Genomic DNA, 20,191 nt, shown 5'->3' on the forward strand with positions numbered 1-20,191 from the left:
CGCAAGCCGAAGCCCCATAGGCGCTAATAGCGAAAGCCGCGATTTGGTGCGAAAAAGCGCCGAAAAGCACCAAAAAATTTTTCGTAACCCGAAATAACCTTCGTAACCCGGAACAGTTTTTTTTAATGGATTTTTTTCGTAACCCGGAAATTTCGTAACGCGGCGCATTCGTATCCCGGGGTACCAGTGTATATCAGATGGAGACATGGAGAGATGTATCATCAGCGTACTGATAATACCGTGCTCCATGCTTCCGGATGATCTCTCCCAGCGGCTTCATGTAAAGGTTAAATAGCGTGGGGGATAGAACGGCGCCCTGAGGGACACAGGATGTCAGCTCTCTTTTATGAGAGCAACTATCCCCCAGCCACACCGACTGGAACCTTCCCGAGAGGTAGGATCGGAACCACTGGAGCGCAGTGCCCCCCGATACCCAACTCTCCCAGGCGTTCCAGAAGGATACCATGGTCGATGGTATCGAAGGCCGCTGAGATGTCCAAGAGCACTAACAGGGTCACATTCCCCCCTGTCAATGCCCAGATGGAGATCATCAACTAAGGAGACCATGGCAGTCTCAACTCCTTATCCCGCTCTGAAGCCAGTTTGAAATGGGTCCAGATAATCGGCTTCATCCAAGACTGCTTGGAGTTGAAAGGCGACTGCCATCTCAATTACCTTGCCCAAGAATGGTAATAGGGAGACTGGTCTATAGTTTAAAGGGGAGTCAGAAGGATTAGGTCATAAGTCAATCAGTGTCTACTAAACACATGTTATATTCTAACAGTGATTAAACCTCTTCCATGTGCATGCTAGAAAAAGTCAATAAAATTATTTCTCTCGATTTTGGACATTTCCAAGAGCAACAGTCTGTGTTAAGGAAGAATAGTGTACCCAAAACCTTAAGAATCAGCAGGAAGTGAACTTACAAATATCAGGGACGTAGCCAAGGGGGGGGGTCTTGGGGTCCGGACCCCCCCTTCCATTAGAAAAATGAATGGTGTGTGCTGCTGCGCCGCTACATCCAAGCCCCATTATAATGGTGGCACTTAGTCTGGACCCCCCCTTCCTAAAATTCTAGCTACGTCCCTGCAAATATGATTTAAAAAAAAAAATCAGCATTTTTTAGCCTGGGCAGCCAAAGTTAGGTTCTAGAGCAGGAATGCACCAAGGGAAGCCCATGGTCCAATGAGGGCCATTTTTCTGGCTCCCCAGGGGTCAAAAATGTAAAATAATTTTTTGACGTCAAATTCCCAGAAATTATCTCGAAGGGGTATAGAGGATATTCCCACAGGTTTTGAGCCCCCATGGACTCACCTGGTGTCAAAATGAAATGCTGGGATGTTTCTCCTAAAAATCGTTTTTGCCTTAAAATATCCCCAAATCCTCTAGATTTTTAACTAACATCCAGACGGAGAGAAGGGCAGGCCTGCTCCATCAGGCCTTGCCTGAAAGAAGAAGAACCCTCCCTCCATCCACCATCATCCAGAGAGAGAGAAGGGCAAGCCAGCTCCATCAGGCCTAGCCACAGTAAGAAGGGCCATGGTCCAGGCCTCAGAGTGAGAAGATCTGCTAGACTTTTCCCCTTCCCCACTGCCATTCCTTCCTCCTTTTGTGTCTTGTCTTTTTTAGATTGTAAATCTGAGGGCAGGGAAATGTCTAATAAAAAAAAGTAAGCCCTTCTAATAGCCTTTTGGCTGAAGAGCGGGATATAAATAAATAAAAATTATGTGTCCAGGAAAGCCCAAAAACATCCCTCCATGTTCAATAGTGTGTGTCTGGGTGCTGTTGGATTTCTTTATTTAATTGTAGGAGCAGTGCAGACCTCCAAAGTCTCCTTGAGGGTCTCCAAATCTTCCATAATGGCCCATCACTGTTCTAGAGGTTAAAAATCAGCCCCCAGAACATCCAAAGTCACCTGTCCTAGATATACGTAAGAGCAAGTTTAATTGAACAGAATGGGACAAAATTCTGAGTAAACATGCACAGCACTATACTGCTTGTTAAAATGACTATACAGAACCTCCACTTTCAAAGGCAGTGAGTCACTGAGAGCCAGTTGATAGGGAACTGCAGCAAGAAAGGGCTATTACTTCATTGTATTTGGTAAGCTACTATGAAACCAGGATGTTGGACAACATCCTTCATGTCATCCAGAGTTCTTATTGAGCATGCAGATGTAATAGCAAAATGTTGTTACTTTTAAAAAAGCAAGAATGAAAAATATCAGTTTCTTACTTCTCCAAATTCTTCAAAGAATTCATTTTTATGTCTATGCAGCGTATCAATCACTTTAGTCAGGATGAGAGGCAGCCTGTCTGTAATTGTATTATACGCAAAGGATCTATAAAGAACAAAACAGAATCATTTTAGATTTGTAAATAGGTTTCATCCATGGTCAGAACCGTTACTAGGAAAATGAAATCTAGAAAACAATAATTTTCTTCATTCAAGAATAGATTGTACTGCATCTGGACATCATACTAAAACCTTATTCATCATACTAAATCATGGTTTATGACAAGAACTAAACTAGCTTTGTACACTCCTCCTCAGCTGTCTTCCTTTAACATGGTCATGAAGATGGGGGGGGGGGGGACTTTTTGCACTGATTTTTTACTAACTAACCATGAAAATCAGGCTGGTTCGGGCTCCCAGCAGAAAGAAATGCAGGTGCACTCTATCTGAGACCAACTGCTTCTCCATAGTCTAAATTGCCTCCCCTTTCTCTTCACCAGTAAGTGAAGTAGCAAAGGGCCCTTCTGCAACTTGACAACTGTTGGGTGGTCAGAGGATTCAGAAATTTATACGTGTAGCTATGTTCAGATGTAGGCTCTCAGCCTGAATCTGTTCCAGACTTCAGTCCATACTTAATAACAGTTATCCAAGCTACTGAACCTATTTTGTGGATATAGTTTAACACTTCTGACAGCTCCTTCACAGATTAAAACCCTGAGCAGACTAATTGCCCCACTGATAGGAAGCCATTAGCTGCCACTGGAGGAAAGTCATCTGGAGCTGAATCTGCACTAGAGAAATAATCCGGTTCGACACCACTTGAACTGCCATGGCTCAGTGCTATGGGATCCTGGGGTTTATTGTTTACAGTGGCACCAGAGCTCTCCAAGAAGGCTAAATGTCTCACAGAAACTACAAATCCCAGAATTCTGAGCCATGGCAGTTAGTGGTGTCAAACTGGATTATTTCTCCAGTGGGGATGGAGCCTGGAAGTGCAATCAGAAGCTTATGTCTAAAACAAAGGCTTGTTACAGACTGCCAAAATAAAGCTGCTTGGGGTCTCTTTGGAGGTATGCTGTTTAAATGATGCATGCACCCTAAGAATCCGGAAGCTGCACCAAAGCTGCCCTCCAGTGCTTAGGAATGGAGTGTGGCTTTGGCGCGACCTCCGGACTCTTAGGACCCAGGCATCATTTAAATAGCATACAGTACCTCCAAAGAGACCCAAAGCAGCTTTATTTTGGCAGTCTGTAACAGGCCAAAGAGAACAGGAATGAACTTCAGAAATTATCAATCTGGGGGAAAGGAAGACTTCTAGTATTTTGTGCTGGTTGCACAAAGTATACATTTCCAATGTATGCCACAATGAAATACCAGCATTTGCAATGACATGTTACTTCTGGCACAGTAACAAAACGGCACATCAGAGAGTTGGATTTTAATGGAACAAAACCTTGGTCTTGCAGAACTCTGCCCTCTGTTTTTCTTACATTTTGCCTTAGCCACATGCACAACACAAACAAAGCTAGCCTTTAGCAGCAGGCCCCCCTTCCTCCTGTTTCTGAAGTACAACCCATTCCCAATCAAGTTCCCTGACAGCCTGGCCCCACCCAAAGCACAAAAACTGGATTCATAGAAAGAATGCAGCCCACGCTGCAGAATTAATGCACTTTGACACTGCTTTAACTGGCATAGCTCCCTCCTATGGAACTCTGGGATCTGTTGTTTGCTGTGGCACCATGATCTCTGAAAGAGAAGGCAAAACATCCTGCAAAACTACAAATCCCTGAACCCTATGGCAGTTAAAGTGGTGTCAAACCGCATTAATTCTGCAGTGTAGATACACCCCAAAGGTGCAAGGCAAAACAGAATCACCAGTTAGGAGAGCCAGGGTGGTGCAGTGGTCTGAGTGTTAGATCATGACTCTGGAGATCAGGGTTCGATTCCCTGCTTGAGCATAAAAACCCACTGGATGACATTGGGCAAGACACTCTCTCTCAGCCTCAGAGGAAGGCAAAAGCAAACCCCTTCTGAAGAAACTGCCCCCCAAAAAACCTTAGAGGATAGGTTTTTATGACCTTAGGGTTGCTGTCAGTCAAAAAGGACTTGGAGGCATATCGCCACAAAACCTCACAGAACCCAATGGGACGCAGTTCTGAGTAAAAGTGCTGTTGACAGAGGCACAATCTTAAGGCCAGTCTGGCTGAAACAGAGGGACCCTGGATGCTGGCTCCCCGTTTTGAAAGAGAATAAGATTAAAGTCAACAATCAATCGCCATTGGAGAAGGAGGAGGGCTGTTTCACGAAGAGGCAGCGTTCCCAAAGAAGGGAAGGGATTTCCAGCAAGGGGAGGCTGAGAGAGTGCGACCTGCCCATGGCCAAGTCATGATACTGCAAGTAATGTGTGCCTTCTAGTCGTTTCTGACTTATGCCCCCCTCCCCCCCCCCCAGGGGAAAGTATACCAGGGTTTTCTTGCCAAGTTTCTTCAGAGGGGGGGGGGCTGCCATTGCCGTCCTCTGAGGCTGAGAGAGTGTGACTCGCCCAAGGTCACCCAATGGGTTTGAACCCTGGTCTCAGTCCAACACTCAAACCACTGCGGCCTCCGGCTCTCCTTATGGCGAAGGGGCAACGCCGACCCTTCCCAGCCGGGAGCCACGAAAGGCGAGAGGAGGAGGAGGAGGAAGGGGGAGAAGGCGACGCACCCCTTGTACTTGCCCGCCAGGGAAGCCGGCAGCGAGGACGCTTGCGCCGCCATATTGGACCGTTGTGACGCCATTACCAACGCCCGCAAGAGTCCAAAAGAGGAGGCCTCTTCTCATTGGCTGAGCTTCTCGGTGGGCTCCCGCGAACTGACCAATCAGAGAATGAAGGAACCGGCGAGGGAAGGGGGAGGGAGAGTGGGCGGAGCCTTGGCGGCGGTTGGTCTCGTTGCGGCAGAGTGGGCGGAGCCTTAGCGAGCAGAGGCGCAGAATATGACTTCACGCGCTCCGCACGTGACGAAAGGGGGGCGGGGCCCAGGTGCTGGGGAGGCGGATGGCTTCTTCTCCTTGGAGCAGGTTGGTAGTCCGCCTCTGCGTCGCCCCCGTGAGCTGCACAGGGCTTTCTTAGGCAAGGAACCCTCAGGTGGGCTTGCCGGCTCCTTCCTCTGACATACAAGCCCGACAGCACCAGGTCGGTCTCCCATCCAAGTGCTAACCAGGGCTGGCCCTGCTTAGCTTCCAAGATCAGACAGGATCCGGTGCCTTTACGGGGTTTATGAGGCCCCTAAGTTCTCCTCTGAGGAGCATTTGTGCAAGTAAGGCTCTGGAAGGCTCCACTTCAGGGTGACCAGGCGTCCTCCCTTTTTCCAGAATCTGTCCTCCATTTCAACTTTCTTCTATACAGCAGGAATTCCAAACGGTTCTCCATTTTGAGCTTGACTGAGGACCAAAACACACTGCAGAAACCATCCAGTTTGAGACCATTTTAATTGCTCTGGTTCAATGCTAGGGAATTGTGGGAACTGTAGTTTTGAGAGACGTTTAGCCTTCTCTGTCAGACAGCTCTGGTGCTGCAATAAACTACAGTTCCCAGGATTCCCTAGCCCTAAGCCAGGGCAGTTAGAGCGCTCTCAAACTGGATGGTTTCTGCAGGGTGGATTGGACCTAAGAAGCATGCATTCATATTTCTATGAGTGCTCTCCTTTTGTGTGACATGTCCTACGTTTATATAAGTGTCCTCCTTTTCCATCACATGTCCTACATTCCAGCCTTCTGTCCAGGAGACATTCCAAAACGTCTTCTATTTGGGGCAGGACTGAGAAGCATGGATTTATATTTCTGTGAGTGTTTAGAGCCTTTTTCTCCCATGTCCTACATGTTGTGGTGCCTTGTCCACCTTTGTGGTTATGACATCTGGTTGACACCCTGCCACCAGCAGAGTAGAGTATTGTGTGGTTGTTGTGAGCCTTCAAGTCATTTCTGACTCATGGGGACCCTAAGGGGACCCCATCACCAGGTTTTCTTGGCAGCATGTGTTCAGAAGGGGGTTGCCCTTGCCTTCCTCTGAGGCTGAGAGAGAGTGGCATGTCCAGTAGGTTTCCATGGCCGAGACTGGTCTCCCAGTGCCTTTTGCATGTGCCATGAATTTCACAGGGTTTTCTCAGGCAAGGGATACTCAGAGGTGTTTTTGCCAGCTCCTTTCTCTGAAATGTAGCCTATAGCACTTGGTTATCCTTTGGCAGTCTCCCATCCAAGGTCTAACCAGGGCTGGCCTTGCCTAGCTTCCTGGAGTCCTACTATGAGGGGCATATATGTAAGGCTTGGGAAGTGGGAGAGGGCTCCAACAGAATAGAGTTCAGTATTGCATGGTGGTTGTTGTGTCTTCCACTCGTTTCTGATTTATGGCGACACTAAGGCTGGATCTGCACTGCAGAAATAATCCAGTTTATTGACATCACTTTAAGTGTCATGGCTCAGTGCTGTGGAATTCTGGGAACTGTAGTTTTGTGAGATATTTAACCTCCTTTGGCAGAAAGCTCTGGTGCCACAGCAAACTACAATTCCCAGGATTACATAGCATTGATCCTTGGCAGTTAAAGTGCTGTCAAACTAGATTATTTCTGCAGTGATCACAAGTAATCATAATATTACTTCAAGCTTGCATGCAGAGATGTTTAAATGTATTCCACTCCTATAATTTGTTAGTGTTTTTTAAACAGTTTTTTCCCCATGCTAATTTTCATAATTGCTTTAAAACCCTTAGGCTTCACAGATGGCATAAAACCTGAGAAATTCTACTTAAAATGCCTCTAAAATTTTCTTTAAAACTAGAAACTGTTGCATACTGACATTGCCACTTGTTGCAGATGGTAACTTTTGAAGTGTAACAGCATTACCAGCTACCTCATCACAAAAAGGGAAAGAACATTACGTGTAATTCATTACTTCTGACTTCTGAGCTGCTTTGTCTGAGATTAAAATAGTCACAAGGCAATTGAAATTTGAAAAAAAAGAGTAATCTTCTATATTCTTCTTCCCATCAATTCAGTAGAACTCCCCTTTGACTCCACCAAAGAGCCAAAGCCATCTTGAAGGGAGATTACTTACTGTTGGGGTTCTGTGGTTAGAGCAACACATCAGCTCCCATGTGCCACTGTCTCAGTAGTCCCCTCAACTGCCCATTATGGGACTATTAACAGTTGAAACAACTTAAGGAGATGAACTGTGTGGATGTTTGCACAGGGTCCTTCCATCCCTCAATTTCACTACAACAGTCTGTTGTTGTTGTGTGCCTTCAAATAATTTTCAATTTATGGCAACCTTAAGATGAACATGTCACAGGGTTTTCTGAGGCTGAGAGTGTGTGACTTGCCCAAGGTCACCCAGTCGGTTAACATGGTAAAGCGGGAAGTTGAACATTCATCTCCAGAGTCATAGTCCACCACTCAAACACTACACCATGCTCCTTCCTAGGCAGAATTAAGTGAACATGTTCTTGCTGCCTTTCCACCTGTAAGCAGGAAGAGGGTTGTTTTGTTGTTTTTCATCTAGACTCTACATTAGCTTCTCTCCATCATGTTTCAATCACAGAATAGCATGGGAAGTTTTTGGCTCAATCCATTGTATGGTTGGGACCAGAAGTACCCCAATTTTTGTCCAAGCTGTTTTGGTTTTGTTGTTTGTTTGGGGTTTTTTTTGGGGGGGGGGGCTCTTTAAAAAAAACTGCACATAGCAGGTGCCTGAAATAGAAAACATAGGCCTGTTACAGACTGCCAAAATAAAGCTGCTTCGGGTCTCTTTGGAGGTATGCTATTTAAATGATGCAAGGGTCCTAAGAGTCCGGAGGTCGCGCCAAAGCCACACTCCATTCCTAAGCACTGGAGGGCAGCTTTGGGGCAGCTTCCGGATTCTTAGGATGCATGCATCATTTAAACAGCATACCTCCAAAGAGACCTGAAGCAGCTTTATTTTGGCAGTCTGTAACAGGCCATTGTTTAAAATTCTTGTGGTGGCAATGTAAGTATAGTCCTGTCTGCTAGTATGAAGATTAATGTTTATTTGTTGAATTGTTAAGTATAGGAGGAGTTAAGTCAGACCACTGAACAGTAGTTTTCTTCACTACTATTTTTTGTTTTCTTGTTAAGGCAGTTCTGTTAAGGCAGTCTTTTAAAACACTTTGTATTTGAATTATTCTAATTTCCCCTCTGAACCCCACCTTAGGCATCAGTTCTGCTGTGGCACACACAGGTCTTTGAACACAGTCTTGTTTGTGCATCCTGGAACTACACAAAAGCAGAGTAGCCTGTACTCTGTAGCAGAGAATCTCTTTGGATCTACAGTTCAAGCCTTCCCCCTGCTGGGTTAAGACAGAAGCTTAACACTTCCCAGAATTCAAACAAATGGACCAAACAGTGATACTTTTATTGGCCAGCCAAAATGCACAGTATACAGTACTTGTTGCACACTTTAAACACTCCGCTGGCTTCTTCATCAGGCAAGATGTTACATACCAAACAGGAGAAAAAAATGGAGATGTTAGTAAGATGCCTGCATTTTGTTGTTTCTGACCTTAGTTAAGATGGTATGGGGAGGATATCTTTAACAGGCTGGCCCCTCCTCCTCTGGCCATGCAGAAATTGGGCAAAGTCCAGGAAATTTAATGACCAGTTCCATATCAACAAAGACTCCTCTTTTGCAATCCAATATGTCTCCATTCCTGTGAGGCCACAGGCCTCTTTATAGGTAGAGGACAATGGATTGCTCAAGAAGTCTCCATGTTTTTGCATCAGGAACGTTTTGGTAGGTGTTGGGGTAATTCCAAGAATTATCTCCTTAAAATTTAATTTCTTTCCTTCCTTAGCTCATAGCAAGTCTCCATCATTTCCCTGCCAAGAAAGGTCCCACCTACTTCAGAACTGCCACTTCTCCTTTTTTGTAATTTTCCTCCAGGAGTCCTGTGCCATTCCACAATCTGAGAACCTAGAATCTGAGGAATAATAATAATAATAATAATAAATAATAATAAAATTTTATTTGTATACCGCCCTTCTGAAAATCAGGGCGGTGAACAACAGTGAATAACAATTTATCCAACATGGCTTCATAATCAGTATATAAGGCAATTGGGGGGGACTTTAGGTATGTCTAGGTAGCTAACCGATACACTAGCACTGACTAAGTCCTTAGGTGGCTTGCTGCTTACCTGAGGACAACATCTAGTAGTCTGCATAAAAGTTCCAACTACTGGCCTTTGCATGGTTAAAGTCATTCTGCTGAGAAAAAAGGCACGGTTCTCTTTTAGAAGTACACAAATATGTAAAATGTTTGGGTGCTATAATTGTTGGGTTGTGTGAAATAGACCTGTTGTTTTAATCTCCTTGCATCTTTTGATGCTAAGCATACAGAATGAATTATGTGAATTAATATGATTTGCAGTAAATTGCAGTGCATACAACTCCTTTTGTAAAATGGTAATTTTTCAGAAAGCTGATATGCTATCATTCTCCCATCCAGGTCACACTGAAAAGATGGCAACTAAATTACTGAGATTCCTGACTGGATCTTCACAGACAATAAGACAATGCCAACACTTTCACAAAAACGGGCATCTCATGTCAAGCAAATTTTTTCAAGGGATAGCTAGCAACTCTGTATCAGAAGATAGACACATCACTCAGTGCATTCCAAAGGCAGCTGCTTCTGGCTTATCTGGTGTTGGTATACAGGCCAAGACTTGGTGGAGGTGGAGACTACAAGCTAATGTTACTACTGCAGCAGAGACTGTGAATTACTCGACTACGGATATTTGTTTTCGATTCAGGGAACCATTCAAGTTCATAACAAGTTATAAACACAATCCAATTTTTTTAAGAACACTTACTGATAAACCAATTCGATATTATTCGGTTTTATCAACAAGTACTGTTTTGCCAAGTCAAGGTACTGTGCCAACTAAAAGGCCACCAAAGGCATCTAGGACCAAGCAGCCATCTAGAGCTAACCTACCTCTGCCATTTGAAACTGAGGTAAAGTATGACCAGAAAAAGTCTTATGGCACTTTGAACGTTTAAAAGATTTATTTGCACATAAGCTTTTATGGCTTACAATCCACTTCCTTAGATGCATGTAGTACAGTATAATAGTCAAGCCCCAGAATATATGCAGATTGTACATACGATGCAGAAAATTAATAATATAACTAACACTGGTCACAGGTGTTTCATAGGTGATCACAGAAAGATTAGAATCATATTTAATAACATGTATTATGCAGAAATGAAGAAAATCCTGTTTTACAACAGTACAAGGTGGATCAGCCCAGGAGACCCATGAGCCTTTTCTAAGCCTTTTTTCTGATTTTCTCTAAAGTCCATGGAAGACTGTCAAAGTCATTGCTCATTTTCACTTGCTGTAATAGGCTTATAATTTAAATGTAAAGACTATCATGGGTGGGGTACAGACCGCCAAAAAGAGGCACCTCCTTGGCGCCTCTCTTTCCTGCGTAGGAGCGCCGCAGCATACAAATTGCACAGCGCTGCTGCGCAGGAAAAAAGGAGCAAAGTGCCAGAAATGGCGTGGTTACGGCGCAGCTACGCAACCCCATTTGGAGGCTGCGCAGATGCGCTGTAACCATCACGCGCCGTGTCTGGCAGACGCGCTGCAGCTGTGGAGCCCTCGTCACGTGCGAGGGCTGCCAAGCTTGTGGGTGCTCCGTCCACCAGGCAGCCCTCACATGTGATGAGGGTGCCTCAAAGGCCTGTCTGTTCTGGGCCATGGTTATAAAAAATGTTTCTTTTAAAATGATAAAATGTCATTTTATGATCTATTGCAGAGACTGTTGGTTTCTATTATTGCATATATGTTTGTTTTATATTCGATGAAAACTTTACAATCCTTTTAATTTCTGGAGAGAGGCATGAAGTTTTTTGTGTTAAAACACACTGACTTCATACAGTTATTGTAAAAATAAATGAGTTAACTACTCATTTAGTGGCTTCACTACGAGCCACCAAAAAGTGGAATACAGTATAAATGAATGATACAAAGAATGAAATATCTTGAAATTCCTGTTGAAGACACCATTATATAGCAATACATATGACAGCTAACTGACTGATCATTGAACAAGAAGCATCTGTGGAAAACTAGTGATATAAAAGTAGTAGATTTTTATGTAGTTTTAAATTTGTTTTAACCTGAGTTTATAGATGATGCTGGGTAAAGGATTTCAATACTGTTAAACATTAGTCTCCACATTGAGATTGAAAACCTGCCTTTGTTTAGGATTATATGTTTGTATCATTTTGGTTTTTCAATAACCTGAATAACTGCTGACGTAGTTGTATTTGTCATTTTGGACATCATCTTACAATTATAAATGTTTATGATATTAACCATGTAAAATGATCATAGGAGAATATTTTCATAATTGTTGCATAGAGTGAGCTTTTCAAATAGCTCTATAACTAATATTGCAGTCCACCAGGTGCTTTTTATAATCCCATTAGATTGCAACAAGTGACGGTTCTTTGTGAACTGTGATTTGTAGAATATGTCTCAGGCATCCATGCCACTGAAAAGCAAGTCTCCTGAAAACACTGATGCTTTAACATAGAAGAACCTTTTTGGTATGAAAATGGTTCCTGCAGATACCATTTGCTATTGCTATAGTGTGTTTTTCCAGCTAAAAAATACAGGGCAAAGTTTCAGATTGAACAGAGTCCTTTCAGTGAAAGCTGCCACATAGCAGAAATCTTGTGCCAGATATCACACTGGCTCAGAAAAAAAATATTGGCAGTAAAACAGAAATTGTCTGTTTCTCTGATACATAGCTCCACCTGCTGGTTACATAAATGCTCAAGTTAAAACAGTGGTACTCTGAACCATCGGGTGGAGGGTCATATATCCACTTGGGTATGTGAATAAAGGTATGGACACTCCCTTCTGAAGAATGCACTTAAACACAGTATCCAAAGTAACAGGAAGGAAAGCAAGCAAAGAAAAAAATGACTTCAGTTCAGACATACCCCAACTGCAGATTAAGAATCCCTCGTCTAACCTGTGATTTTTGCAAGGATTAAAATTGATATTTACATGTACAGACAAGTACACTGGCAAACAAAGTATTAATGTAAGTTCTCCATGAGAGCATCAATTCTAAAGTCTGTCATTAATAATCAATCTCACATGATTCTTTAGTCTATCATTCACAGGAACGAACTATCAAAGCCACCGAGTATTCCTTGCCTAAGAAAACCCAATAAGATTGATGGGGTTACAGGTGACTTGAAAGCACATACACACACTTACATTTTTGACTGTGAAGATAACTTTTTTTAAAAAGTCCAGATTTAGAATATGAACTGAGTCTTCCGAATATTGCTTTTTGAGGGAAGGAAGTGGATAAAGGGGACAAAATTTTAGTAGCAGTATGGTGTAGTGATTTGAGTTTTGGACTATAATTCAGGAGACTGGGTTAAATTGCCACTCAGCCATGGAAATCCACTGGATGACCGTAAGCAAGTCACACTCTCTCAGCCTCAGAGGGAGGCAAAGGCAAACCTCCCCGGCCAAATCTTGTCAAGAAAACCCCATGATAGGTCACATAAGTTGGAAATGACTTGAAGGCACACAACAATTTACAACAAAACTATAATGAGTCCTGCTAGATCAGGCCAAAGGCCGGTAGTCCAGCATTGTGTTCACACGTAGGCCAACTATGTAGCTTTGAGAAACCCACAAGCTAGATGTTAGTGCAATGACACTATTCTGTTTCAGTTCTCTACCAAGTAATACTGGCCTGTTACAGACTGCCAAAATAAAGCTGCTTCGGGTCTCTTTGGAGGTATGCTGTTTAAATGATGCATGGGTCCTAAGAGTCCGGAGGTCGCGCCAAAGCCACACTCCATTCCTAAGCACTGGAGTGCAGCTTTGGTGCAGCTTCTGGATTCTTAGGATGCATGCATCATTTAAACAGCATACCTCCAAAGAGACCCGAAGCAGCTTTATTTTGGCAGTCTGTAACAGGCCACTGATTGGCACACTGTTTCTGATATTAGATGCAGTGCATTCATCATGACACTTACCTTCATGCAAGTTTGAATAAAACTGGAGCTATAGTGTGAAAACCTCAATAATTACACAAGCTAGCATTTCCCCCCTCATTTTAGGATGCTTACAGAGGACCTGGATTTGTATTTGTTTAACTAGGACAGGACAAGTAGTGACGAGACACGTTATAATATTTTCTATAACTAATTTTATTCCAGTTATATTGGTGAAAGGTCTGCAGGTTACCTTGTGATTCTTATATATGATTAGATACAACTTATACTTTATGCAGTGTAATTATTTTATTGCCCAGAATTTTTTAGACACCTGCTGGCAAAACACTAGTATGAATCTGGTGGTGGTGTGGCACTTACATTTTGATATCTGGGGTCATAGAACACTCCAATATACTGTAGTGCTAGTAACCAAGCCAAATCAATATCCTCTAAATACATCACTTGATTGTTTTTTAAAACTAAACTTTGTTCTTTTGGCACAGGACCTGATGCAGTGCACAGCCTTTGCAACAGCAGATGAATATCATCTTGGTAACCTGTGCCTTGACCTGACATCATGTGGATATGTTGAAGTAACAACATTACCTAGAGGTAGACCTCTGAACATTTTCCCCTCCCCTTCTGTTAGAAATAATTTGCATTGGAAGGAGTAAAGTCCTTCATAGTATTGGAGCACCTTGTTTACATTAATTTTGAGTTAGTGCTGTTTTAGAAATATCTTATTACAGTGGTACCCCGGGATACGAATTGATCGCGTTACGAAATTTCCGGGATACGAAAAAGTTCCATTGGAAAAAACTGTTCCGGGATACGAAGGTTTTTTCGGGTTACGAAATTTTTTTCGGCGCGAAATTCAAACGCGCGGCTTGCCAGCGCTAACGGAAAGCCCTTTTCGGCTTGCGAAATGCATTGGGTTACGCACGCCGCGGCGGAACGAATTAATTTCGTAACCCGAGGGAGCACTGTACTTTGGAATAACTGTTGTAACTCCCCAGATTCTTTTCAGAAAGTTTCTGCACTGAAATGTTCCTGGAAACATATTCAAATGTAAAAGATGTCATAGGTTGTATGGCACCAAAACCATATCAGCTGAGAAATGAAGTAAACACTTAAATATGGAAAGCACATGATGCAGATGTAGACATATAAAGCACTTCCTTATGATGTGCTTACCATGGATATTCTGACTTGTTCCTGAGCAAGTTGGTAGCAAGCATCAAAGTCTAATGTGCCATGCTTGTATACCTCTGGATTACATCTATGAGATGAAGTCAATTGAGGGAGAGATTTATACAACAGCTTTGTTAAAGTGCTTACTTAAGTTACAAAGTAAAATTATGTTTTCTCACTCAAACATAGTAGCCCATGTTTTACAGTAATCTACTTTTCAGATAATTATCCTTACCAGTGATTATATTTATAGATAGATAGATAGATAGACAGACAGACAGACAGACAGACACACACACACACACACACACACAACTTTGCAGTTCAGTCCCTTTATTCTGGACCTCATCAAGCCTTCATGGGTCTGTTCCTGCGAATATAGTGGTCCCATGACGGGGTTTTTTAAGAGGAAGCATGGTGAAATGGCTCCCCATACATTCATTTTTGGCCAAAAATTCAAAATAGAAAAAGGGTTAAAATTCTGGGGTGCCTCCAAGGTTCCATGTTTTTGGCTGCTCTTTAGAAAATTCAAGTTGTAACTAAAATGTGTTGTTGTTGTGTGCCTTCCAATTATTCCTGACTTATGATGACCCTAAGGCGAATCTATCACAGGGTTTTCTTGGGAAGAGTTTTTAAACAGGGGTTGCCTTTGCCTTCCTATGAGGATGAGATAGTGTGAGTTGCTCAGTGTCATCCAGTGGGTTTCCATGACCAAGCAGGATTTGAACACTGATCTCCAGAATGATAGTCCAATGCTTAAACCACTACACCACATTGGCTCTTAAAAACAATTTAGAAAATGGTAAATTGACATAAAACCATTAACCACACCAGTTATACAAGTTAATATTCCTAATTTTAGTTAATTTTTTAAAACTAAACCCTTAGTATAGAAATCAGGTAATTATCATTTAAATCAGTGGTGTAAAATGTTGTAAATAATTCTGTTTTACTGTGTGCTGTAAAATGCAGACAATTTATTCTGAAATAGTTTAACACAGATTAGAGAATGCCACATGTAGTACTGACATGCTAATAAGTTTGTGAAATAATTATAAATGAAATAAGTTATGAAGATTAATTCAACTTCTCTGTATATTATTGGCTGATTTTTTTATTGTCCTACTTGTCAATTTTTGGAAAAGCAGAACTCATTCTCTCTGCAATTTTATTTTGAAATAAAATATTACAGGTTCTGTCTCCCTCAGGCAGAATTCTAAAATCTGAAAAACTTCAAAATCCAAAATATTTTTCATGAGTGGCTGAGACAGTGACACCCTTTCGTTTAGATGATTCAGTGTACACAAACTTTAGTTTCATACACAAAATTATTAAAATATATTGTGGGGCCTTGGTGTCTGCTGAGGTTTGGTTCCAAGACCTCCTGTGGATACCAAAATCCATGTACTGTATGCTCAAGTCCCATTAAATACAATGGCAAAGAATAATGGCATTTTTTACAGGAAGTGTCAATATCAAAGTTTGCTTTTTGGAATGTATATATTTTAAAAATATTTTATTTATTTATTTATTTATTTATTTATTTATTTATTTGTATCCCACTCTTTTCCCAGGACTGGCACTCAGAGCGGCTTCACAGTATTTTTTTTTAAAGTACAATAAAATAAAAAGTACATTGAAAAGAATGTTTAAACTGGTCCAACATTGAATATCCCAGTCTGTCCTTATAGTAATTCCCTAAATGCCTGTGTGAACAGGTAGGTCTTTACCTGTCAGCGGAAGGCCATCAAGGAGGGAGCCGTTCTGATCTCCCTGGGTAGGGAGTTCCAGAGTCTAGGGGCAGCCACTGAGAAGGCCCTCTCTCGTGTCCCCACCAACCATGTTTGTGATGATGTTGGGACAGAGAGAAGGGCTTCCCCAGAGGATCTTAGAGTCCGGGCCGGTTCATACCAGGAGAAACGGTCTGTCAAGTAGTGTGGACTTGAGCCATATAGGGCTTTGTAGGTAATAACCAGCACCTTGAATTGTGCCCGGAAACAAACTGGCAGCCAATGAAGCTGTTTCAACAAGGGCATTGTATGGTTTCTGTAATCTGCCCCTGTTAATAGCCTGACAGCAGCTCTTTAAACCAGCTGAATTTTCCGAACACTTTTCAAAGGCAGCCCCATGTAGAGCCCATTACAGTAGTCCAAATGGGATGTAACCAAGGCATGTACTACCGTGGCCAAATCTGGCTTCTCAAGGAACAGACGCAGCTGGTGTACAAGTTTTAAATGTGCGAAAGCACTCCTGGTTCAAAACTGAGTCCAAGATTACCCCCAAACTGCGAACCTGTATCTTCAGGGGGAGTGTGACCCCATCTAACACAGGCTGGATCCCTATTCCCTGATCTGCCTTCCGACTGACCAGGAGCAACTCTGTCTTATCTGGATTAAGTTTCAATTTGTTTGCCCTCATCCAGTCCATTACTGAAGACAGGCACTTGTTTAGGACCAGGACAGCCTCCTTGGATTGACGTGGGAAGGAGTAGTAGAGTTGAGTGTCATCTGCGTATTGATGACACCACACCCCAAAACTCCGGACAACCTCTCCCAGCGGTTTCATGTATATGTTAAACAACATAAGGGACAAGACAGAACCTTGAGGGACCCCACAGGTCAATGGCCAGGGGTCGAACAGGAATCCCCTAGTACCACCTTCTGAGTTCACCCCTCCAGAAAGGAACGGAGCTACTGTAGAACAGTACCTCCAAGCCCCATCCCAGAGAGGTGGTCTAGAAGGATACCATGATCGATGGTATCAAAAGTGGCTGAGAGGTCCAGGAGAACCAACAGGGACACACTCCCCCTGTCCAGTTCCCTGCATAGGTCATCCACCAAGGCGATATTTTATATTTTCAAGCTGTGGGTGGTTGAATAGGTTAATAAAGAATCTATGGATATAGAGGGCCAACTGTATATAAAATTACCTTCAGGCTACGTATAAAGTGTATATGATATGTAAATGAATTCTGTATTTAGCTTTGGGTTCCATCTCCAAGATATCTCATTATGTATATGGAAATATTCCAAAATCACAAAAGAAAATCTGGAATCCAGAACAGTTCTGGACCCAAGCATTTCGGATAAGAGAGATTCAACCTGTATATGCAATCAAACACAGTGCAAACTGATGGATACTTACTTATATGTAAAGCCCAGTACACAGTTGGGCATGCTATGAGGTAATTGTATATAAGATAAACAAGCAAGTGCCATAAGCCATGTTCAGTGCTTTAGTTGAATCATATTTTAAGATGTCTGTTGTTTTTTATAAATCAGATGCAGCAAATGTTTTGGTTATTGGAACGGAAAATTCAGCAAAAGAATATGATCCTGGGATGATTTTTTTCTTCAGGTAAGTGAATCCATCACTAAGGTACATGTGAACTACTACTGCTGATGCTGCTGTTGCTTCTGCTGCTAATACTTCTTTAGAAAATGAAAATCATAGGTTTAAATGTTCTGTCTGTTAGCAGACTGCAAGACATGGTGCTTATACCTATGTATTCTACATGCCTGCTTTCTCCTTTCCTGCATTAAAGTGTTCAAATAAAGAAGCTTTTAAGGAGCAGTAAGTCATCTTTAATACCTCCAGATATGCATACTTGCCTAGAAGTAAATCCCTCCAGGGACTTACTTTTGAGAAACCATAGTTAGAATTGTACATTTTTTAAAGAAAATAATTTACAGTTACAACCATCATATAAAAATATTTACTCACATCTGAAGCCTCATAAAGGCAACACCATTTAAGTAACTTTTTCTTTCTTTCAGTTAGTCTCAAAGGTGCTACAAGATCCCTTTGCATAACTGTTAATTGTTGATTAATGATTAGTTAGCTGGACACTTTTAAGGACAAACTTCTAATAGAGAGAATTGTTTCATGCACGTTGTTGTAATGAAGTACAGTTTTCAAGCCTAACATTTCTTTACAATTCTGTTAATACAGGGAAGGATCTGTTGTGTTCTGGAATGTTGAAGAAAAAACGGTAGGTGAAAGACACATTTTATGAAACAAATTACATTCAATGAAGCAAATGGGTATTTGTAAAATATCAAAAAGTAAGGAGGCCTAAAGATAAGAGTGTAGTGTAAAAGCAAAGCCCACAGTTTTCTTCCATAATGATGGAAAACTTTAAAGAGTGTTCGCTGGATGAGTGTTTGCTGGATAGGCTGGGTTCAAGGGAAATTGATGGGTGTGTCAAGGAGGTATCTGCTTGACATAAATGAATGGTTCTGGGAGGGGCAAGCTCTTATCTGGCTTGGGGTCTTACAGGTTGATGTAAGGAGCAACCAAATCATAGCATAAATACCTAACATTCTTTTTCTGGTAAATGCACACTCACTCACTCAGACACACACACACATATCCCCTGGAGTGTAGTGTGTATATATTGGAAAGAAGACTGGGGATAGGAAAAAATCTGCTACCCCGGTCTTTTTTTTCACAAGGTTCACTACTCTGCACTACAGATGTAGGCTCAGCATACATTTACCATCCATACTCTGTGAGGAATTGCACATTTTCTTTGTAAACACACATTCCGAAATCTGCATCTGTCAAGATTTCAAAGATTCAGTTAGGAAAGTATTTGTAGAATAAAATTATTGGAACAAAGATGCCTAATTCCTTAAAACTTGCCAATTTCCTCTTGTAAGTATTTTAACCTCCATCCCTGTCTTGTTATCCGCACTAATAGGTTTGTTTCCATTTTAAGCCATGTAGTAGAAAAAGGACAGGAAGATTTGGACTGCCATTGTCAACATTCTATTCATTAGGATTCAAGGAGGGCCACAGTTTGCTAACCCTTATATGTAGGGGAAGAGATAGTTACATAGCCTGAAAGCATTTGTAGATAGAAAATGGTAGATGAGAAAGGATTGAACTCCTCCAGTCAGTTTTTCCTTGAAAGTGTTCCTCTGCCCTTGTTTTCCCTTTGTGAATAGAAGTGGGAACTGAGAACTCTAGTGTTTAGTGTTCCTTTCTTGTATGTTCTCACAAACCACCTGGAGGAACAGTGACAAGTAGGCACTTGTCTGTGACATCCGTGGCCAGCTGCTAGGGTTGAGCTGCATTTATGTCCTAGGCAACCCTGGAGGACTGCACCATCATTCCCCCTGCATGCTTCAAAATTTGGGGTGACTTTTTCCCATTTTACCTCCAAAATTGCCAGTATCATACCCCAAAACTGTTTTGCTTTGTTTGAAGGGGCATTTTGACACCTCTTACCAGTACTGGTTCAGATTGGACTTATTTCAAATGAACTTATTTCAAAATATAAAATTTTAGGGTGCGAGATCTAGAATATCCTCATAGTATTTGTCAGCAATTTTAATAATGCCTTTCCTTTCCTAGGTGAAGAATATAATGCAGGTCCTGGAAAAGCATGAAATTCAGCCATATGAAATTGCACTAGTTCATTGGGAGAATGAAGAGATTAATTACAAGAGAGGAGAGTAAGTTTTTGAGTGTCTTAAATAGTACAGAATCTAGTGTTTAAATAAGAACAAAAGCTTTACAGTATTTATACCTTCAGCCCTAAAGATTCTCAGAGTGGCTTACAATTATTATTATTTTTAATTAGACAATTTCCTGCCCTCAGGCTCACAATCTAAAAAAGACATGACACAAAAGGAGAAGGGAATGGTGGTCAGGTTCAGCAGTTCTTCTCTCTCTCTCTCTCTCTGAGGCCTGGACCAAGGCAGATAGACTGGAGGGAGGCTTCTGCTTCTTAA

General features: G+C 42.0%; 2 protein-coding genes across 5 annotated transcripts in view; one reads left to right on the forward strand and one right to left on the reverse strand.

The window, feature by feature from the left end:
* The window catches only part of ARMT1 (acidic residue methyltransferase 1), a 15,023-nt gene extending 9,927 nt beyond the window's left edge, over positions 1 to 5,096 (reverse strand). Inside the window, exons 1-2 of one of the 2 annotated variants that reach the window (XM_042477358.1) lie at positions 4,939 to 5,096; positions 2,236 to 2,341 (exon numbers count right to left, since the gene is read on the reverse strand). In XM_042477358.1, coding sequence (XP_042333292.1) covers positions 2,236 to 2,341; positions 4,939 to 5,012 — 180 coding nt within the window. In that variant the 5' untranslated portion in view covers positions 5,013 to 5,096. The remainder of the gene's footprint in view (positions 1 to 2,235; positions 2,342 to 4,938) is intronic. The other variant, XM_042477349.1, reaches the window with a different exon arrangement.
* Positions 5,097 to 5,106: 10 nt separating this feature from the next.
* RMND1 (required for meiotic nuclear division 1 homolog) overlaps positions 5,107 to 20,191 on the forward strand; it is a 34,027-nt gene continuing 18,942 nt past the window's right edge. The window contains exons 1-6 of one of the 3 annotated variants that reach the window (XM_042477400.1): positions 5,107 to 5,292; positions 9,730 to 10,241; positions 13,766 to 13,874; positions 17,735 to 17,810; positions 18,405 to 18,444; positions 19,812 to 19,912. In XM_042477400.1, coding sequence (XP_042333334.1) covers positions 9,744 to 10,241; positions 13,766 to 13,874; positions 17,735 to 17,810; positions 18,405 to 18,444; positions 19,812 to 19,912 — 824 coding nt within the window. In that variant the 5' untranslated portion in view covers positions 5,107 to 5,292; positions 9,730 to 9,743. Of the gene's footprint in view, positions 5,408 to 9,729; positions 10,242 to 13,765; positions 13,875 to 17,734; positions 17,811 to 18,404; positions 18,445 to 19,811; positions 19,913 to 20,191 lie in introns of all 3 variants that reach the window. The other 2 variants (XM_042477389.1, XM_042477409.1) reach the window with 2 other exon arrangements.

This window comes from Sceloporus undulatus, chromosome 1 (genome assembly GCF_019175285.1).
Source record: "Sceloporus undulatus isolate JIND9_A2432 ecotype Alabama chromosome 1, SceUnd_v1.1, whole genome shotgun sequence".
In the NCBI taxonomy this organism is placed as follows: domain Eukaryota; kingdom Metazoa; phylum Chordata; class Lepidosauria; order Squamata; family Phrynosomatidae; genus Sceloporus; species Sceloporus undulatus.